This window comes from Hyaena hyaena, unplaced genomic scaffold, assembly GCF_003009895.1.
Source record: "Hyaena hyaena isolate Hyena2069 unplaced genomic scaffold, ASM300989v1 scaffold_112, whole genome shotgun sequence".
Lineage (NCBI taxonomy): Eukaryota > Metazoa > Chordata > Mammalia > Carnivora > Hyaenidae > Hyaena > Hyaena hyaena.
Genome location: NW_024080744.1, coordinates 1141002 through 1159174, shown reverse-complemented (window position 1 = coordinate 1159174; position 18173 = coordinate 1141002). Strand labels below are relative to the sequence as shown.

General features: G+C 37.2%; 1 protein-coding gene across 2 annotated transcripts in view; it reads right to left on the bottom strand.

The window, feature by feature from the left end:
• Window positions 1-4023: 4023 nt before the first annotated feature.
• The window catches only part of PRKCI (protein kinase C iota), a 71899-nt gene continuing 57749 nt past the window's right edge, over window positions 4024-18173 (bottom strand). For both annotated transcript variants that reach the window (XM_039236540.1, XM_039236541.1), the window contains exons 12-18: window positions 16504-16639; window positions 14192-14279; window positions 13093-13218; window positions 11673-11752; window positions 9456-9545; window positions 8964-9079; window positions 4024-4891 (exon numbers count right to left, since the gene is read on the bottom strand). In XM_039236540.1, the coding sequence (XP_039092471.1) occupies window positions 4804-4891; window positions 8964-9079; window positions 9456-9545; window positions 11673-11752; window positions 13093-13218; window positions 14192-14279; window positions 16504-16639 (724 nt within the window). In that variant the 3' untranslated portion in view covers window positions 4024-4803. The remainder of the gene's footprint in view (window positions 4892-8963; window positions 9080-9455; window positions 9546-11672; window positions 11753-13092; window positions 13219-14191; window positions 14280-16503; window positions 16640-18173) is intronic.

Here is an 18173-nt window from a genome sequence, read left to right as displayed (position 1 = left end):
GAGAGAGGGAGACACAGACTCGGAAACAGGCTCCAGGCTCTGAGCTGGCAGTCAGCACAAAGCCCGACGCGGGGCTCGAACCCACGAACCGCGAGATCATGACCTAAGCGAAAGTCGGACGCTCAACCGACTAAGCCACCCAGGCGCCCCTCCCTCCTCCCCGTTTTTGTATTATTTTTGCTTCCCTTCATGTTCATCAGTTTTGTATTTAAATTCCTCATAGGAGTGAAGTCATACGATATTTGTCTTTCTCTAATTTTGCTTAGCATCATACTGTCTAGTTCCATCCACATAGTTGAAAATGGCAAGACTTCATTCTTTTTGATTGCTGAGTAATACTCCATTGTATATATATACCACACCTTCTTTATCCATTCATCTGTTGATGGACACTTGGGCTCTTTCCATACTTTGGTGATTGTCAATAGCACCGCTATCAACATTGGGGTGCAGGTATCCCTTGGATAAATACCTAGTAGTGCAATTGCTGGGTCATAGGGTAGTTCTCTATTTCTGTTGTTACCTGAGTTGTTACTGTTAGCCATTGTGACACACGTAAGGTGGTATCTGATTGTGGTTTTGGTTTGTATTTCCCTGATGATGAGTGATGTTGGGCATTTTTTCATGTGTCTGTTGGCCATCTGAATGTCTTCTTTGGAGAAGTGTCTATTCATGTCTTTTGCCCATTTCTTCACTGGATTATTTGTTTTTTGGGTGTTGAGTTTGATGAGTTCTTTATAAATTTTGGGTATTAATCTTTTATCTGTCATTTACAAATATCTTCTCCCATTCCATTGGTTGCCTTTTAGTTTTGCTGATTGTTTCCTTTCCTGTGCAGAAGCTTTTTATTTTGATGAGGTCCCAATAGTTCATTTTTGCTTTTGTTTCCCTTGCCTCCAGAGTCGTGTTGAGCAAGAAGGTGCTGTGGCCAAGGTCAAAGAGCTTCTTCCCTGCTTTCTCTCTAGGATGTTGATGGTTTCCTGTCTTATGTTTAGTTCTTTCCTCATCCTTGAGATTATGTTTGTGTAGGGTGCAAGAAAGTGGCCCAGGTTCATGTTTTTGCATGTTGTTGTCCAGTTTTCCCAGCACAGCTTGCTGAAGAGACTGTCTTTATTCCATTGAATATTCTTTTCTGCTTTGTCAAAGATTAGTTGGCCATGCATTTGTGGGTCCGTTTCTGGGTTTTCTATTTTGCTCCCTTGATCTGAGTGTCTGTTTTTGTGCCAGTACCATACTGTCTTGATGATTACAACTTTGTAATACATCTTGAAGTCTGGGACTGTGATGCCTCCAGTTTTGGTTTTTCCTTAAAATCTTTAAGGGGCACCTGGGTAACTCAGTCTGTTAAGCATCTGACTCATGATTTCGGCTCAGGTTGTGACCTCATGGTTCTTGAGATCAAGCCCCATGTGGGGCTCTGCACTGACAGCACAGAGTCTGTTTGGGATTCTCTCTCTCTCTCTCTCTCAAAATAAATAAACATTTAAAAATCTTTAATAAAATATAATGATAAGATAGAGGTCAGTCTTTGGTGGTTTTCATATACAGGCCCTAGCTCTTTGACAAGTGTACTGAGAAAAAAGTCAAGGCTCTTAAAATTTCATTCTTCTCATGAAGGTAAGAAGACATGAAGTTACGGTAAAGAGGTTTGTAAGTGTGGAATGCCAGGCTCATGCATGTTATATATGGACACCAGCTACTATGCAGAAAGAAGTCCTGGAACTTTAGATCACTGTACAATATAATTTGGGAATAATCTGCTCTGAACCTGTTTAAATTTGCTTCCATCTTAAAACTAGTTAAAATGCTCTGTTTGGCTGAGTTTTTACTACTTTGTTTTCTAATAGAAGGGATGCATAGAAGGGCAAGCTTGAAAACACACTGAACAATATTTTATGCACACATGTCTGTAATACAGCATTAGTACTACCAGAATGCTGCTGTAAGTACAGCAAAATTCCACACTCTAAAATTTTTACTTTTCTCCTTGAACCAATTTTGATACACCCTGTTCTTACAAATTTGATATGCTACATATTAAACATGTTCCAATCTTGATTGAGTATTAAACATTTTATTTAAAGATTTTAAAGTAAAAAAAAGGGTACACAAATACAGATTATGTTATGATGACCAAGGCAGTATTCTGTATGACAAAAAGCAAAACAAAACAGAGTTTAAAAAGTAAATGTACAGGTACTGAACAAGTATAATACCTGATATCCAATTCAGGCTGCATTCACATAAAATGATCTGACCACATACATGCTTATGCAAAATAAATTTTTTCTTAGAACACCAAAATTCCAACCATTCTGCCAACTGCCTTATTCCCGCTGAGTATTTTGAGAGAACTTCTCTATAATATAAAAAGAATTGGCATGGCACTTAAAAACTACAAAAAACAGAACACAGTTAAAAACATATTTGTAATGCAATTCTGTATAAAATATACACAGTAAATGTTATTAGTTAAAAAAAATTTTTAAACACAAAAGACCACCCTGAATAATGGTTAAAACCTCATCACAGAAAAGTGTTCATCGTTTGTAATATTACTGATAGAAAATGGATGGAAATTTTTGGGAAAGAGAGATCTAACTTGAAGAGGTCATTCAAAATTTATTTAAAATTGTAGATAAGATAGCAACTCATTGCCTACCCTTTTCTCAAAACTTATCATGAATATTCTAATATATAACTACTGCCAAAATAAAAGAATAAGTCAAAGGAAGTGTTTCTCAAAATAAGGCCCAAAGACCCAACAGAATTCTAAGGTGGGCCCAGCAATGGGCATTTTAAACAAATGTCCCAAGTAATTGTTCCCCATTCTCAAATTTGAGAACTAATGCCCTAGGAGAAACAGTACCACTTAAAAGCAAGGTCATAAACATATTTCTGATAAGTCAGAACTTTCTAGAAGTTTATGATTTGAAGTGTATACTGCTTTTTAAAACAAGTTTCAGGTATTAAGAAAAACATTTATATACCTCTTACATAAACATGGGAATGTACATAAACTTTATCCTTTGAGGTTTTCATTGCTTTCAGACTGTCATTTGAAGAAAAAGGAGTACATGGACAGACACTTCAGAAAAATTACATTTCAAATAAAATGCAGCATCCAAAGAAAAGATGATCTTTTAAATGCCTATAAATTTTAAATCATTCTAAATTTAAGAGTAGATAGCTTTCCCCAAAATTAACTTTTACTAGGATTGGACAATTGTAGGTAATTTAGATTATTATTGTTATTTTTTACATCCCTTTTCATTAAAAAAATATTCAGGGGCACCTGAGTGGCTCAGCTGGTTGAGCATTCGACTTTAGCTCAGCCTGTAATCTCACAGTTTGTAAGATCGAGCCCCACATCAAGCTCGCCACTGTCAGCACAGTGCCCATTTCAGATCCTCTATACCCACCCACCCCCGCTCTCTGCCCCTCCACCATTCACAAGCTCTCTCTCAAAAATAAACATTAAAAAAATATTCAAAATAATCAGATGCAATCATAGGCATCCCTTTAAATAATAAATTGCTAAGCACTAGTATTAATAAAAAATAATCTGAAGAACTCTGCCCCTGAAATGTATTCCACTCTGATTATATGTGTTACCTACTTAACAAAAACTCAGTTGAGGAGCTGAAACTTGTGATATATGTATGTCTGTGTCCTGAATATTTGTTCATGTTGACCTTATTTTTTTTAATTTCACTGAAGACTCCGTACCACAAACAGGGTCCAAAAATATGGACAATGTGGTTTTGGTGAAGAAGTGAGTATGGATAAGACACTATTTGGAAGATAAATACTTTTTCTGTATACTAAATTATAAGGAAAAAACTGGATACATTCTGTCTCCACTGGATAATGGAATGCTTTTACAAGTTTGATAAGGAGTGTTTCCTTATTATCTAAAATCACAAAAAAATCATTGTGGGATTCACTGTTTAATAAGAAATAAATATCACCATTGCACTTTTCTGGGTTTTTTTTTTTAGATTAAAATTTTTTTCACTTCTATTTTTTTTTTCCTTTCTATATCCTGAGAAATGTTCCATTCAAATGCATCCTGGGTTCTTTCAATGACAGTTATTAACAGTCCAGTTAGAGTTCTGGCTAAAGGGATAAGGTCAGAAGCTGACACCCCTATACTAGGAAATCACTCTCATCAGTTTTTCAAAAACAGCTAATGATTTAGAATCTGATACTTAATAAAATGTACCTGCTTTTTTTCCTCAAGGAGAAACTGTATTTCCTAATTCTAAGCAAGTGACATCCTTTATTACCAATTTAATAACTGCTGCCTTAAAAATCAATAACTTAATTATCCAAGGCAATAAAATTTACAGCTGAATTCTTAAACACAAAGAATTGAGAAAGTAACAGGTAATATAATAAGTTGTTGTATTTTGAATTACTCTTCTATTCCAAAATTTAAAACTTTGAGGACTAAATGAAGAGTGACAAAAATCATGGGAGGCTTATGACATAATCCCACCACGTGCCTTAAAAGCGGTGGTTAAGTATTTCCTTTAAACACAAAGGACAACTTCATCACTCATCAGGAGGCTGCTGGATTACCAGTTAACTGAATGCTGACACCACCGTCTGGAAACTAGTTTCATTTTCTTTTTTCATAGTTAGATGTAATAATTGACTCTTACAGTCAACAACAGAAGATATTGAATGCTTTTTTTTGTAGGTAAGAAATATAAAATGGTTCACTGTATCCAGGCTGGTAACGGGTTTATTCATGCAGTAAATGGCAACACAAGCGAAAATGCAGTTGGAAAACGACGATCAGACACATTCTTCTGCAGACATCAAAAGAGGATTGATGTACTCAAAACCTTCAAATTCAGACTGATCGATCTTCCTCACAATGTCACTGTTGAAAAAAAATAAATTAATTTTCATAATCTAGACTTCTTCAACTTTTTACTTAACTGCTCAAAGAAAATTAAAAAACAAAACATACGGCTAATTTACATAAATTATGGGGGAAGAAATCTATTAAGTGTTTAGATGAATCCCAAAACATTTTCTAGAAGAATCAAGAGTACTGAAAATAAAAGATTAACAATCCTGTAAGAAGCTTTAGAACCAAAAGGTAGTCCAAAATTGAAGGCTAGAAATTAAAAGTCACTAATTGTCACAATTCTGGTTAATCTTTTGACCTGAGCAACATTCATACTTATAGGTGAACATCCAGGTCTCAATTAGCATTCAATTTAGTAGTCACCTCAACAGGAAGATGGTGATGAGAAACGCCCAGAAGTTCACCAAAAGGAAAAGGCAATAGGGACAAGTACACAGAAAGACCTAGAGTAAGGAGAGGACATCACAAGGAGGTCATGGGTCACAGTACAGAGACGTCAGCATTCTGCTATACTGGGCTTCTAATTCAACTGCAATAAGAGTAATAGCAATGAATATTGGAATACTTAAACGCCCACACCATACTGCAGAGCAAAGTTACAAAGGGTACAGTCCCTTCCTTCGAGGAGGGAAGGTACCCCATATAACGAAAAGCTACAAGGGAAAGCAGTACCTGCTAAGTTTCATACAGGACAGCTAAATCTTAATCTAAGCACAGTTCTGATGAGAAGGATGACTTCTGGTTGTGGAAATTGAGAAAGCCAGCATTCATTCCACAACCACTTACTGAATGGATTTATGAAAGATTAGGTCTGGGAGAGCGCCAAGTAATTTATTGGAGTTGAAGGCACAGGAGCAGAAGCATGTCAAATGCAGATGATCCTGGGAGGAAGGTAGTTCCTTCCTAGCAGATGGCCAGTTCAAGGAAGCCAGTGATGCTTACAGTAAGGAGTTTCACCTTGATTCATCAAAGGTCTGGTTGCATTTGAGGTAGCTCGGCAAGATGGAGAAGGTTTCAGAATATAAAAATAAAGGGGCATACAGAGGGAACAGCATAAGCAAAGGTAACAGCACACTATCCAGGGATGCGCAGTAATGGAGACTGGTCAAAACACAGCATTTGCGTTGCAGCACAGTGAGAGAGGACTGGAGAGTTGGGCGGGAGGAGAGGGTGGGAGGCTGTGGCCGTGACCGCTGTCTGAGATGACAGGTTTATCTGCTAGGCAAGCAGGAGGTTATTGGAGGCTTCTGACAAAGGGGGGTTAAAGAACTGGTAGTGCTGTATCATGAGAGGTACATGGTGGGTTGCAAAGCAAAGGAGGAGCCCGATGAGGAGGATGCTGTAATATTCTAGGCATGATTTGAAAGAGGTGTGAACGGGGCTGATGGCAGTGGGAACAGAAACAAAGAATCCGACACAAGTGAAGAAGGAAAGAAAGGACAAGGACTTGGCAGCTGAACATGTTATCGTTTGTTAAGGAAAAGGAGGCATCAATAATCATGGACATTTTGGATCTGAATGCAGGAATACATGATGGCATAATGAGCACAGAAAAGTAAATAAAAATAAGGAACTGACTGAGAGCAACAGAAAAAGAGACTTTAAAGAGTCATTTCATTTCTTTTCTTTCCTTTTATAAAGGAATTTCTAGGGGTGCCTGGGTGGTTCAGTCGGTTAAGCAACCACTTCAGCTCAGGTCACGATCTCACGGTTTGTAGGTTCGAGCCCTGTGTCGGGCTCTGTGCTGACAGTCAGCTCAGAGCCTGGAGCCTGCTTCTGATTCTGTATCTCCCTCTCTCTCTGACCCTCCCCTGCTCACGCTGCCTCTTTCTCTCTCTCTCAGAAATAAATAAAAACATTAAAAAAAAATTTTTAAGTAATTTCTACACTCAACGTGGGGCTCAAACTCACCACCCTGAGATCAAGAGTTGCATGCTCCCCTGACTGAACCAGCCAGGTGCCCCAAGAGTCATTACTTTTATTTCAGATTGTGTATGTTTGAGGTGCTTGTCTGACAAACTAGGGGAGATGTTTAAACAAGCAGACGGAAAGGCAGCACAGGAAAGGCACTGGGTGGGGGTGCTCTAGAAACTGTGGCTCATTTATTCTTCATAGCAGCCTTCTGAGGTAGGCAGTAAGAGAGGAAAGAGACTCAGAGGGGGCGCCTGGGTGGCTCAGTCGGTTAAGCATCCAACTTCGGTTCAGGTCATGATCTCACAGCTCGAGAGTTCGAGCCCCACATCGGGCTCTGTGCTGACAGCTCAGAGCCTGGAGCCTGCTTCAGATGCTGTCTCCCTCTCTCTCTGCCCCTTCCCAGTTCACACTCTGTTTCTCTCTCTCAAAAATGAATAAACATTAAACAAAAATTAGAAATTAAGAAATGAATTCAACCATCAAAAGCCAAAGAAGCAGGTTAAATTGTAAAGAGTTAAAGTGCTTTAAGTAAGAAAAGTACAAGACATTCAATGTTGACTACTTCGAAGGAGTTTGACAGAGATACTACTTATTTATTTTTTTTACCATGAGCATGTAGTAATTATCTTGAAAAGAAAATGAGGGAAGAAAATATGGTGGTTTAAAGATATGCTAAGATTCAGGGGGAAAATTAGGCTATCTGAGCATGTTTACAAGTAGAAGAGAAGCAGCAGGAAAAGAGAAATTAAAGAAGGTAGAGTAATGGACATAACTGACAAAATGAAATCCTGGCAGAAGCTAAGGAAACGGATCTAGGAAAATGGACCACCCTTTGCACAAGAGGGACAGCCTTCCAAGAATAGGGAAGAAGAAAAAGGAGGTGAGCGAGAGAGCAATTCTGAGATGCAAGGGGGTCTGTGACAGCTGGAAGGGAGCAAGCTCACACCAGGGAGGCCTCAATCCTTGCAGTCGAGCTAAGGCAAAGTTAATCCATCAGAAGTCGTGGAGGCAGGGGTAGTACTAATGGCTTTCAAAATATAGAGACAGTACGCACAGCTGCATGAGGAATGTGATAAGAAGTAACAAGACATAAGTGAAAACACTGCCGAGTACTAAGGGCCTCCTTGAGATGAGAGAATGAATCTGTAATGACAGGTAAACAATCAAATAGCCCCAAATTATTCTAAACCATACTTTTTTTTTTAATGTTTTTTATTTATTTCTGAGAGAGAGAGAGAGAGAGAGAGAGAGAGAAACAACATGAGCAGAAGAGGGTCAGAGAGAAAGGGAGACACAGAATCTGAAACAGGCCTCAGGCTCTGAGCTAGCTGTCAGTACAGAGCCCAACGTGGGGCTCGAACCCAGGAACAGGGATCATGACCTGAGCCATAGTCAGACGCCCAACTGACTGAGCTACCCAGGTGCCCCTAAACCATGCTTTTAAAAGATGAACATAAACGTAAAAAATATGTCAGATCACTGCTGGCTAGACTTGGTAAGTTAATGTAATCTTTTTAATAAGCAATTTGGCAATACATATGGAGAGCTTTCAAAATTTCATACTCTTTAGGGGTGACTGGGTTGCTCATTTGGTTTGAGTGTCCAACTCTCAATTTTGGCTCAAGTCATGATCTCAGAGTTTATGAGTTTGAGCTCCGCATTAGGCTCTGCATGGACAGCACGGAGCCTGCTTGGGATGCGCGCGTGCTCTCTCTCTCTCTTTGCCCAGCCCCACACTCTTTGACCTAAATCCTTTTCTTGGAATCTATCTTAAAGTAATACTCAGGAACTCAAAGACAATTATCTTCAAAACAGTGCAGTGCAGTAGAAAGAGCTCAGGCCTCAGTCAGACTCGGGTTTGCATCCTGACTCTGCCCCCTGATAGCCATGCTACTCTGCTTAACCTGAGTTTCAGTTTCCTCATCTGTAAGAGGAGGATGACAGTGAGTAGATTTATCAGGTTGTTGTGGGAATTAGAGATAAGGCATGGAAGGCAAAGTAGAAAAGGGCAGTTGTTATAATTTATAATAGTGTAACAGATTCAAATATTCCATAACTGAACAGCTAAATCAAGTACACTATAATCTGGTAATGAAGCACCGTGTAGCCACTAAAAATGAAATTTTCAAATCACTTTAGAAATATTTCAGTCTATAGAGTTACTTACTCATCGTCTGGAGTGAGCTGGACAGGTTCGTTAGTAAACTGAGAATCAAAGTTGTCCAAACCAAATTCCCCAGAAATATTTGGTTTAAAGGGAGGTACCACTTGCTTTTGCTCCATCTAGAAAGACATATTAGATGACAGCTCAAGCCTAGTTCTTAGAAAAATTCCACCTCTACATTCCTCCTCTTCCCTCAGATGTCTCCACATCCTATCACAGTGAGTCCCGAGGCAGGGTTCCACAGGATTCACAATGATGGAAATAATGTACAAAAGTGAACACTGCTGTAGGCTTTGCTAATATTAAAACCTGCTCCATTAAATTAATATTCTAAGCTCTTATTGTCTTAAAAGCTTTTTAAAAAGCATTTTAGAATGTAGTTTTACGTTATTTAAGCTATGATACATTTGTTTTTTCAACATTCTTTTAAGATAATAAAATTTGGCCCAAGATAATAATGAAACCTAATACGGAAAACAATGGAAATTTACATACCATATCCCAATCAACATTTCGAAAGAATGGGTGCCCCTGAATATCAGCAAATCCTGTTTGAGGATGACAACCCAATCGTTCCTTTGGGTCCTAGGACGGAAAGAAATGGTTCAAGAACTGAGTGGATGTCATTCTTTGGAATAAATAGATCGTCTTTGTGACCTGGGTCTTGTGTCTATTATATAATACCTTTAACTCTGAAATCACAACAGTCTATCTTTCACTTCTACATGGTATATCACTAGATTTAAATGAGGATCTGAAGCTTATGCCGAGTATGACTTCCTCATGGCTCTCTCTCCAGCTAACATGAGATTAGAGTGGACACAGGGCACTCCTTGCTACAGTAAAATGGGAGGAAAAAGAGAGCAGCAGAATCATTTCAGCAGCATCTACTTATTTCTTTCGCACAGGTTAGAGTGCTGGTCAAAATATATAAACCCGAAACTTCACAAGTTTGTTCCTAGCTCATTTGAAAAGCTCTATGTCCAATTACAGCAACAAACCAATATAATCTGTGTATAACCATGATACAACCATTTTGTGACCCACTGGACTAAGAAGGGGGCTGTGACTTACAAAAAAACAGTTGTGACTTATTCATTACAGTGAATGAGAACATTACCATTTTCCTTTCCAATAAAAGGCACTTTATTTGAACATTAAAACCTCTCACCATCAGTTTTTCAGTGTGCTAATACTTAGATTTCCATTTTAAATCTTTCTTCATATAAAGTACTCAAAGGCTTCAATTTCTCATTTTTTAAAATTCATCATTATCTATATTTATTTACCTTAGAAGGTAAATGCACATTAACCTACTTTTTCTAACCTACAATTTATTTAAGAAAAGACTTATGCTTGCCAAGATCACCGTGATATAATAACCATATCTGGTCTCTGTCCCAAATCCGCTGACACAGGTTCTAAAACCTGAGTGAGTAATTTCCAGAGTGATCCAAGTATCTTTTGTTATTCACAACAAATCCCTTTCAATTATGCCTGAGTTAATGCTAATAAGGTGACTCTTGGTGGGCGGGCAGATACCTCAGGATGGAAAATGGTTGCTGGAAGAACCATCCATGTGATTAGAGAGCTGCAACTTGTAGCCTCATTTTCAGAGGGGTGGAGCTCAACCACCAATAGCTAGTGATTTAATCGACTGTGCCAATGTAATGGAGCCTCCATAAAACCCTCTGAACCATGGGGTTTGGGGAGTTTCTGGATTGGTGAATACCTCCATAGCTGGGGAATGTGTGTAAACCCTAATTCCACAGGACAGAAGCTCCTGTGCTCAGGATCCTTCTGGGCTCCATCCCCTGTATCTTTTCATCTGGCTATTCATCTGCATCCTTAATAACAAACCAGTGAGAGTAAGTTAACTATTTTCCAGGGGTCTGTGAGCCATCTAGCAAATTACTGAACCCGAAGTGGGAGAATTGTGGGAACCCCAACTTTGTAGCCAAGTCTGACAGAAGTGTGGGTACTCGATACTTGTGACTGGCACCTGAGGTAAAGACAGTCTTATGGGACTAAGTCCTTAAACCCCTGGAATCTGATGCTAACGCCAGGTAGTTAGAATCAGAAGTAAACGGAATTGTAGGACACCCAGTTGATGTCTAAAAAGGTAGAGAATTGGTTGTTGGTGTGGAAAAAAACTACACATTTGGTGTTAGAAGTGTTATGAGTAAAGACCATTCAGAATCATAATATTAGATCCTAAAACTCTTCTAACCTACCGACCACAACAAAGAATTGAATGGTCTTCAGATTTCTTAAGAACCAATGACAGCATTTCATGTCTTCTGAATTTTAAGTGATTACAGGGCTTTTGACATGATAATCTGTAGAGAACACTACTGTCCCAAGTGCTCAATAAGAGATCTATGAACAACAATCCCAAGGAAACTGAATAAAAGAGCTGAAAGTACGATTGAGGTTATCCCCAAAGATGTAATTTTTCCCTGAGTACACGGGACATATATATCATTTACATTAAAAACCCATATGTAATATAGAGCTGACAGTGACTTACAGTGCCAAAATGGAAAGGAAATTCATCTCAGGATCTAATACTCCTTGGTAAAGAGATAAATTTCAGATCTAACTGAGAAAATTATATACTCTAGTGTTTTGGAATATTACACTGCCTGAATCTCTACTTAGTTTCATCTATATAGAGATAAATCACTGAAGATGTTTATATTCAATTTATACCTTGTTGAGAAAACTCTTCAGGACACTTGCTGCTTTTACAGACAGAGAACGTGGTATGCGGATTTGTTTTTCCAAAATAACTAGAAAGATAAAATTATGGCATTATATTTCACTTTTACATGGCTTCAATCTTTGCATTTTTATTATGAGCGACTTAAGGCATTCTGGCAGAAAAAAATAAGACATTACATATACTACTTCAGCGTCTCATGTGCTTTCCCACTCTTACCCCTCTCCTCCCTTCTCAGAGAGCCTCTTCTCTGAATGCTGTCCTTATCATTTATACACATATTTTATTTTTTGACTACCTTACTCTATCTCGGTTTCCTCACCCGTAAAATTAGAATAAAAATAATACCCACTTCCTAGGGTTGTTATGAGGTTTAAATGAGTTAACAGCTACAAAATGTGTGGTACATATTACTATACTCGAGCTTATTAGACATTGCCAAATTGTTCTCCAAAGTTGTTAAAACAATTTTCACTGCTCGCCAGCAGTCTATGAGGGTTCTGTTTGCTCCACATCCTCACCAGCCCTGGTATTATCGGACTTTAAAATTTTTGGCAAATGCATGGGTAGGAAATAGTAGCTTGATAACGTTTTAATGTGCAAACCCCTAATTACTAGTAAAGTTGAACGTTTTTTCATATATTCCATGGCCACCTGGATTTTCTATTACATGAAACAGCTATTCATTTCCTGTGATGGCCTTAATTGTTAAATGTAGAATTTCTTGGAAATCTTTGTACTTCTTTGGACTGTGTGTTGGGAGCAGGGGTGATCTCTTGTTGGCTTGTTTTTGTTCTGTTTGATTCTTTGTATTTCCAATTGTGGCCCTTCTTTTTTTCACCTTTTGATCCTCCTATATTCTTGGTACCCTACTTTTTCTCCATATTGTTCTTGGACTTATGCACTCAGCCTCAGGGTCCATGTGGAAAGATATTCCTCTCTAGCCACAGGATTCCCCCCTCTAATCTCTGTGATATACAATCTGAAGTAACCTCTTTGTTATATTTCTGAATATGAGAAAGTAGTTGGCAAATGGGACCGAAGGTGTAGAAGTAGGAAGATATATTTTTAAAAAATGAAGGGGTGCGTGGGTGGTTCAGTTGGTTGGGCATCTGACTCTTGATTTTAGCTCAGGTCCTGATCTCCCAGTTTGTGAGTGTGAGCCCCATGTTGGGCTCTGTACTGACAGTGCAGAGTCTGCCTGAGGTTCTCTGTCTCCCCCTCTCTCTGCTCCTCCCTCTCTTTCTCTCTCAAAAATACATAAACATTAAATTGAAGACTTACATATTAATAAGCATATTGTCCAGATTATTCTCCTCTTTCTTGCTCAAAATAAAAATCTGAACCATCCTCATTCACACTCTAGAATAGGTTATTCACAGAGAATCACTGTAAAATACTGCAAGTTACCTTGGAAAAGATAATCCTCTGTGTTTTGATCAGGGTTATCAGAGCTCCCAACAATATCAAATGGAGATCTTCCTGCCATCATCTCAAACATTAGTACTCCAAGAGCCCACCAGTCGACACTGAAACCTTCAAAAAAGAAATTTTTTGAAGCAACAGATTATCTATTCTGCATTTTTAAAAGTCAATAACTTGAGGTTCATTTCATTATACAATGAAAAAATAAACATAATGAAAGATAAACTCTAAATGCTTTATATCATGGTTGACAGTGAAGATTACAGGAATATTTCACTTATCAAAAAGGGGAGGTTCCTAAAAGATAACTTTAAAAATAAAATATTGGGGAAAAATATTGGAAATGAAACAAGTTTCTTTTCCCAAATATGCCTGTAATTTCAGACTCATGGCCTATATCTTTTCTTTTTTTGAGAGTGTAATTAAATTGTATTTCAGAATAAATTTCCTGGGTCTGAAACTTAATCTTCTGCTAGCTGATTAAAGATCCTTGAAGGACCTTGGAATCAGATTCTGAACAGCTGTTGAAAGTACCCATCCTCCTTTACATCTGCTGAAATCAGAGGGCCAGAACCCAAGAAATCAAATGTTTTAAGATAAATATATTCTCTGGTTCTTGACAAGCAGTCAACTTTTTCCTCGTTTTTCCAATTCCTGGAGGAAATATCCCAGGAAATCTTCCCGGAGTTCTTGACGCTGTAGTCACATGGCTAAAGTTTAAATCCCTACTCTGCCACCTTCTAGCTGTATGACCTCAGGGAAGTTATTTAAACTTTGTGTAAAACAGGAATTAACAATGCTTATCTCCTAGGATTATTGAGAAGATCAATTTAGCTAATATAATGTAAACTGCTTGGATTAGTGCCTAGAACTTTTAGTGTTGCCATTAATAAAATATTATTCAAATCTGTACCCACTGTCTCCCATTTCATGTTTTAGGGTTTTCATGTAGGTTTTAAGGGGATAAGGAAGTTTATATTAATAAGATTAGTATTTAAATACTAGAGAGTACTATAATGCCGTTGGTACCATATTTAACCACCCATCTAGCAATTAGCTAAAATAACACCTATTTATTTATTACCATAATCTTCTCCTCTTAAAATTTCAGGAGCAATGTAATTGGGAGTACCACAAAAAGTGCTGGTTGTATCTCCTGGCCGTAATCCTTCCTTTTAGAAAAAGAAAAAAAGAAAGAAAAAAGGAAAAAAATAGTTAAGATCAAAAACTTATTTTTTAAATTCATCTCTGTTATTTCATCTATTATATAAGCTCAGCATCTATAGATAAGAAACTTAAATAAAATATCACTTGTACAGATGTCTTTATTATTAAAATCATGAGTTGCCCCTAAATAGCTTAAAGAAAACCTGTCCTCATTAGATGCTGGTAAAGAGTCCAAGTAAGATAAAAATTGTACTTGAAATAATTTATATTCAGGCTAAACCCAAATATAACAGTTTAAATTATACTAGTAAAATGAATCATATTATATGAAGAAAACCACTATAAATCCCACCTGCTAACACAAGCACTGTTGGTTGTTTTCCCTAAAGCAGAAATTTTTTGGTTTTATTATTTCAATAGCTACCATATGGAAAAAAATTAAGGCAGAATACACTAATGTGTGTAAATAGAAAACTACACACTGACAAATGGAACAATCACCAAAACGTTATAACAAACTTATATGCACCTAATAACACAGCCTCAAAATACAAGGGGTAAAAAGAGACAAACTGGAAGAATTTCACAATCCCCGCTATGGAATGAACATCTGTATGTCCCCCAAATTCATATGTTGAAGCCCTAATGTGATAATACTGGGAGATGGAGACTTTGGGAGGTAATCAGTTATTAGGGATGATGGGATTAGTATCTTTATATGAGGAAGAGAACTCCCTGCCACGTAAGAATACAAGGAAAAGACACATCTGCAAACCATGAGGAATGCCTTCATCCATCTGCAAGCCATGAAGAGTGCCTTCACCCATCTGCAAACCATGAAAATGCCTTCACCAGACACTGGAGATCTGCTAGCACTTTGATCTTTAACTTCCCAGTCTCCAGAACCATGGGAAATAAATGTCTGTTCTTTAAGCCACCTAGCCTAAAGTATATTGATATAGCAGGCTGAACTGATAATACAATCCCCAATCATGCCAGGTGATTTCAAAACATCTATATCAGAAAATGATATATCATACAAAAAAATTAGGAGGAAAAAGATTTAGACCAAAGCTAAATAGATATCTTTTATATATATTATATATGTTATATACATAACACACACATGCTATATATGTATATTATATACATATAGAATATGTATAATCTATGTGCACATGAGGAGAAACAGGGAAGAGAGTGTGTGAAGGACACAGACTCCTTGCATGCAAAAAAGAGATTATATATCCTTTTTAAAGTACATATGGGATACTAACCAAATACTAAGTCACAAAGGAAATTTAAGTAAATGAAAATTCATTTTTGTGAGTTTCATTAAGTAATGCATACCCATTAAAATAACTTCAAAAATATGTAAAAGTAAACAGAATGTATGATGCTATTTAATAGAACATATAACACATATAGAAGCAGACAATGCCATACTTTAGAACTTTATTTAATGTTATAAACATTTTACATTGTTATGAACTTTTGGCAAACATCTTCTAAATGACTTTATAATGCTATGCTTTGTGGTCATTCTGTAATTTCTTCTAATTATTCTCCTTACTAGTGGCCATTTAGATTATTTAAAATATTTATCACCAACTACAAGAAAAAAATTTTGGTCATAAACCTTTTCTCATAGACCAAAATTCTCACTCAGAATATCCCAGTAGCAGAGAAGATATATGCAAATGACATATCAGATAAAGGGTTAGTATCCAAATTCTATCAAGAATTTATCAAACTCAACACCCAAAAAACAAATAATCCAGTTAAGAAATGGGCAAAAGACATCCAGATGGTTAACAGACACATGAAAAAAATGCTCAACATTACTCATCATCCGGGAAATACAAATCAAAATCACAATGAGATACAACTTCCCACCTGTCAGAATGGCTAAAATTACCAACTCAGGCAGCGACAGATGCTGGCGAGGATGCAGAGAAAGAGGCACCCTCTCGCACTTTCGCAATATTCAAGATAAAATGTTACAGACCATAAAAAGAAATTAACTCTTATTAAACACATGTAACAGTCACAGAAAATATGGAATTTTGTAAATGGTTACAAAATATGTATGTTTGTCTTTGTACTGAAATTCCAAAAAGCATCCCAAACAAGGTAGTAATGATTTCCCCATCTTCAAATATTTGTTATTTTACCAAAACAGTATTATGAGTTGCTGAGACTTTCTGATTAACTAGAAATTCCTCTTACCTTACACATGCCATAGTCAGTGAGTTTAATATGTCCTTCTGAGTCCAGCAATACATTGTCCAACTTCAAATCTCTATAAATTATCCCTCGTTCATGAAGATAATTTAATGCTAGGCTGATTTCTGCAGAGTAAAATCTAAAATGAAAAATAACTCATTTGATTCAAATTTTGGAATTGTGATACGTTTCTAGAAGAGGTATTTAAGTCCTATCCCCATCTGCAAATGAAAACACCAAAATCATGTCAAAAGACTTTTTTCTCCCAATGTTTTTAGAAATGATACCGAAACACAAATTGAAGTACCACTTTAAAATATCTGAGGGGTGCCTGGGTGGCTCAGTTCATTGAGCGTCCAACTTCAGCTCAGGTATGATCTCATGGTTCATGGGTTCAAGCCTCCTATCAGGCTCTGCGCTGGCTGCATAGAGCTTTCTTGGGATTCTCTCTCTCCGTCTCTCTGTCCAACCCCTGCTCGAGCACACGCATATGTGTGCACTCTCTCTCTCTCAAAATAAACTTTAAAAATTTTAAAAAGAAAGAAAGAAAAAAATATCTGTCCCCGAAACACAATTGTAAAAGTTTCAGTTTACATGAAACTCATACTTTTCAAAAATTATTAATTTGAAAGTCTCAAACAGAAGTTCTTAATCTGGGTCCTTGCATAGCCTTCAGGCAGTCCATACTGCTTCCACTGGAGGCTCAGTTGTGTGTACGTGTGTACAGCTACATCTCATGCTCTACAGAGTTTCCACAGCTTCTGTCACTTCTCTAAGAGACAAATGATCTCTCCAAATGCTAAGAATCACTGATTGGTCTAGAATAGAAAAAATACTAAAAGTTCTACTCAAAGTATAAAATCCATACCAAAATTCTAGAAAATGAATTAAAATAAATTATTCTACAACCATACCATTTAACATCAAAGAAAGAGTTTTTTAAAAAACTGCCACTAACTCACTGTGATAACCAGAACCTTTTGACCTGAATAATGAAAGTGAAACACTCAAGTTGGTTTATTGCCACTTTGGTGAAAGTTATCATGATCATGTTTGGAGGTGCATAACACAAATCTTCTAAGCTACTTAATTCTATGAATAGAGAACCTGAGCCCTAATTTTGTACTTTGGTTCCCAGAAAAGTAAAGATGGCACAAAACCAGACTGACACTTGAATACAGTAAAAACTACTTTCTCCAAGTCCACCTGAACAAACAAGGGACAAATACAGGCTCTGGTCACAATTAGAAATGTCACTTGTGGCTCTGTAATGAAGGGCAGCCATTTAATAAAGACTAAATAAATTAATATACAGGAAATTAAAACAAAACAAAACACAGTTTGATCTGAGATTAGCACAAGTTCTACCTTTTTTATAAAATTGAAGGATATTATCTCTTTTTTGATAAGAAAGAATCAATGTATGAGCAAGATTTTCACTAAATGGGGGCACGTGGGGGCTCAGTTGGTTAAGCATCCAACTTTGGCTCAGGTCATGATTTCATGGTTTGTGAGTTCGAGCCCTGCATTGGGCTCTGTGCTGACAGCTCAGAGCTTGGGATTCTGTGTTTCCCTGTCTCTCTGACCCTCCCCACCTTGCATTCCGTGTGTCTCTCAAAAATAAACATTAAAAATTTTTAAAAAAGATTTCCACTGAATAAGTACTTATAAAA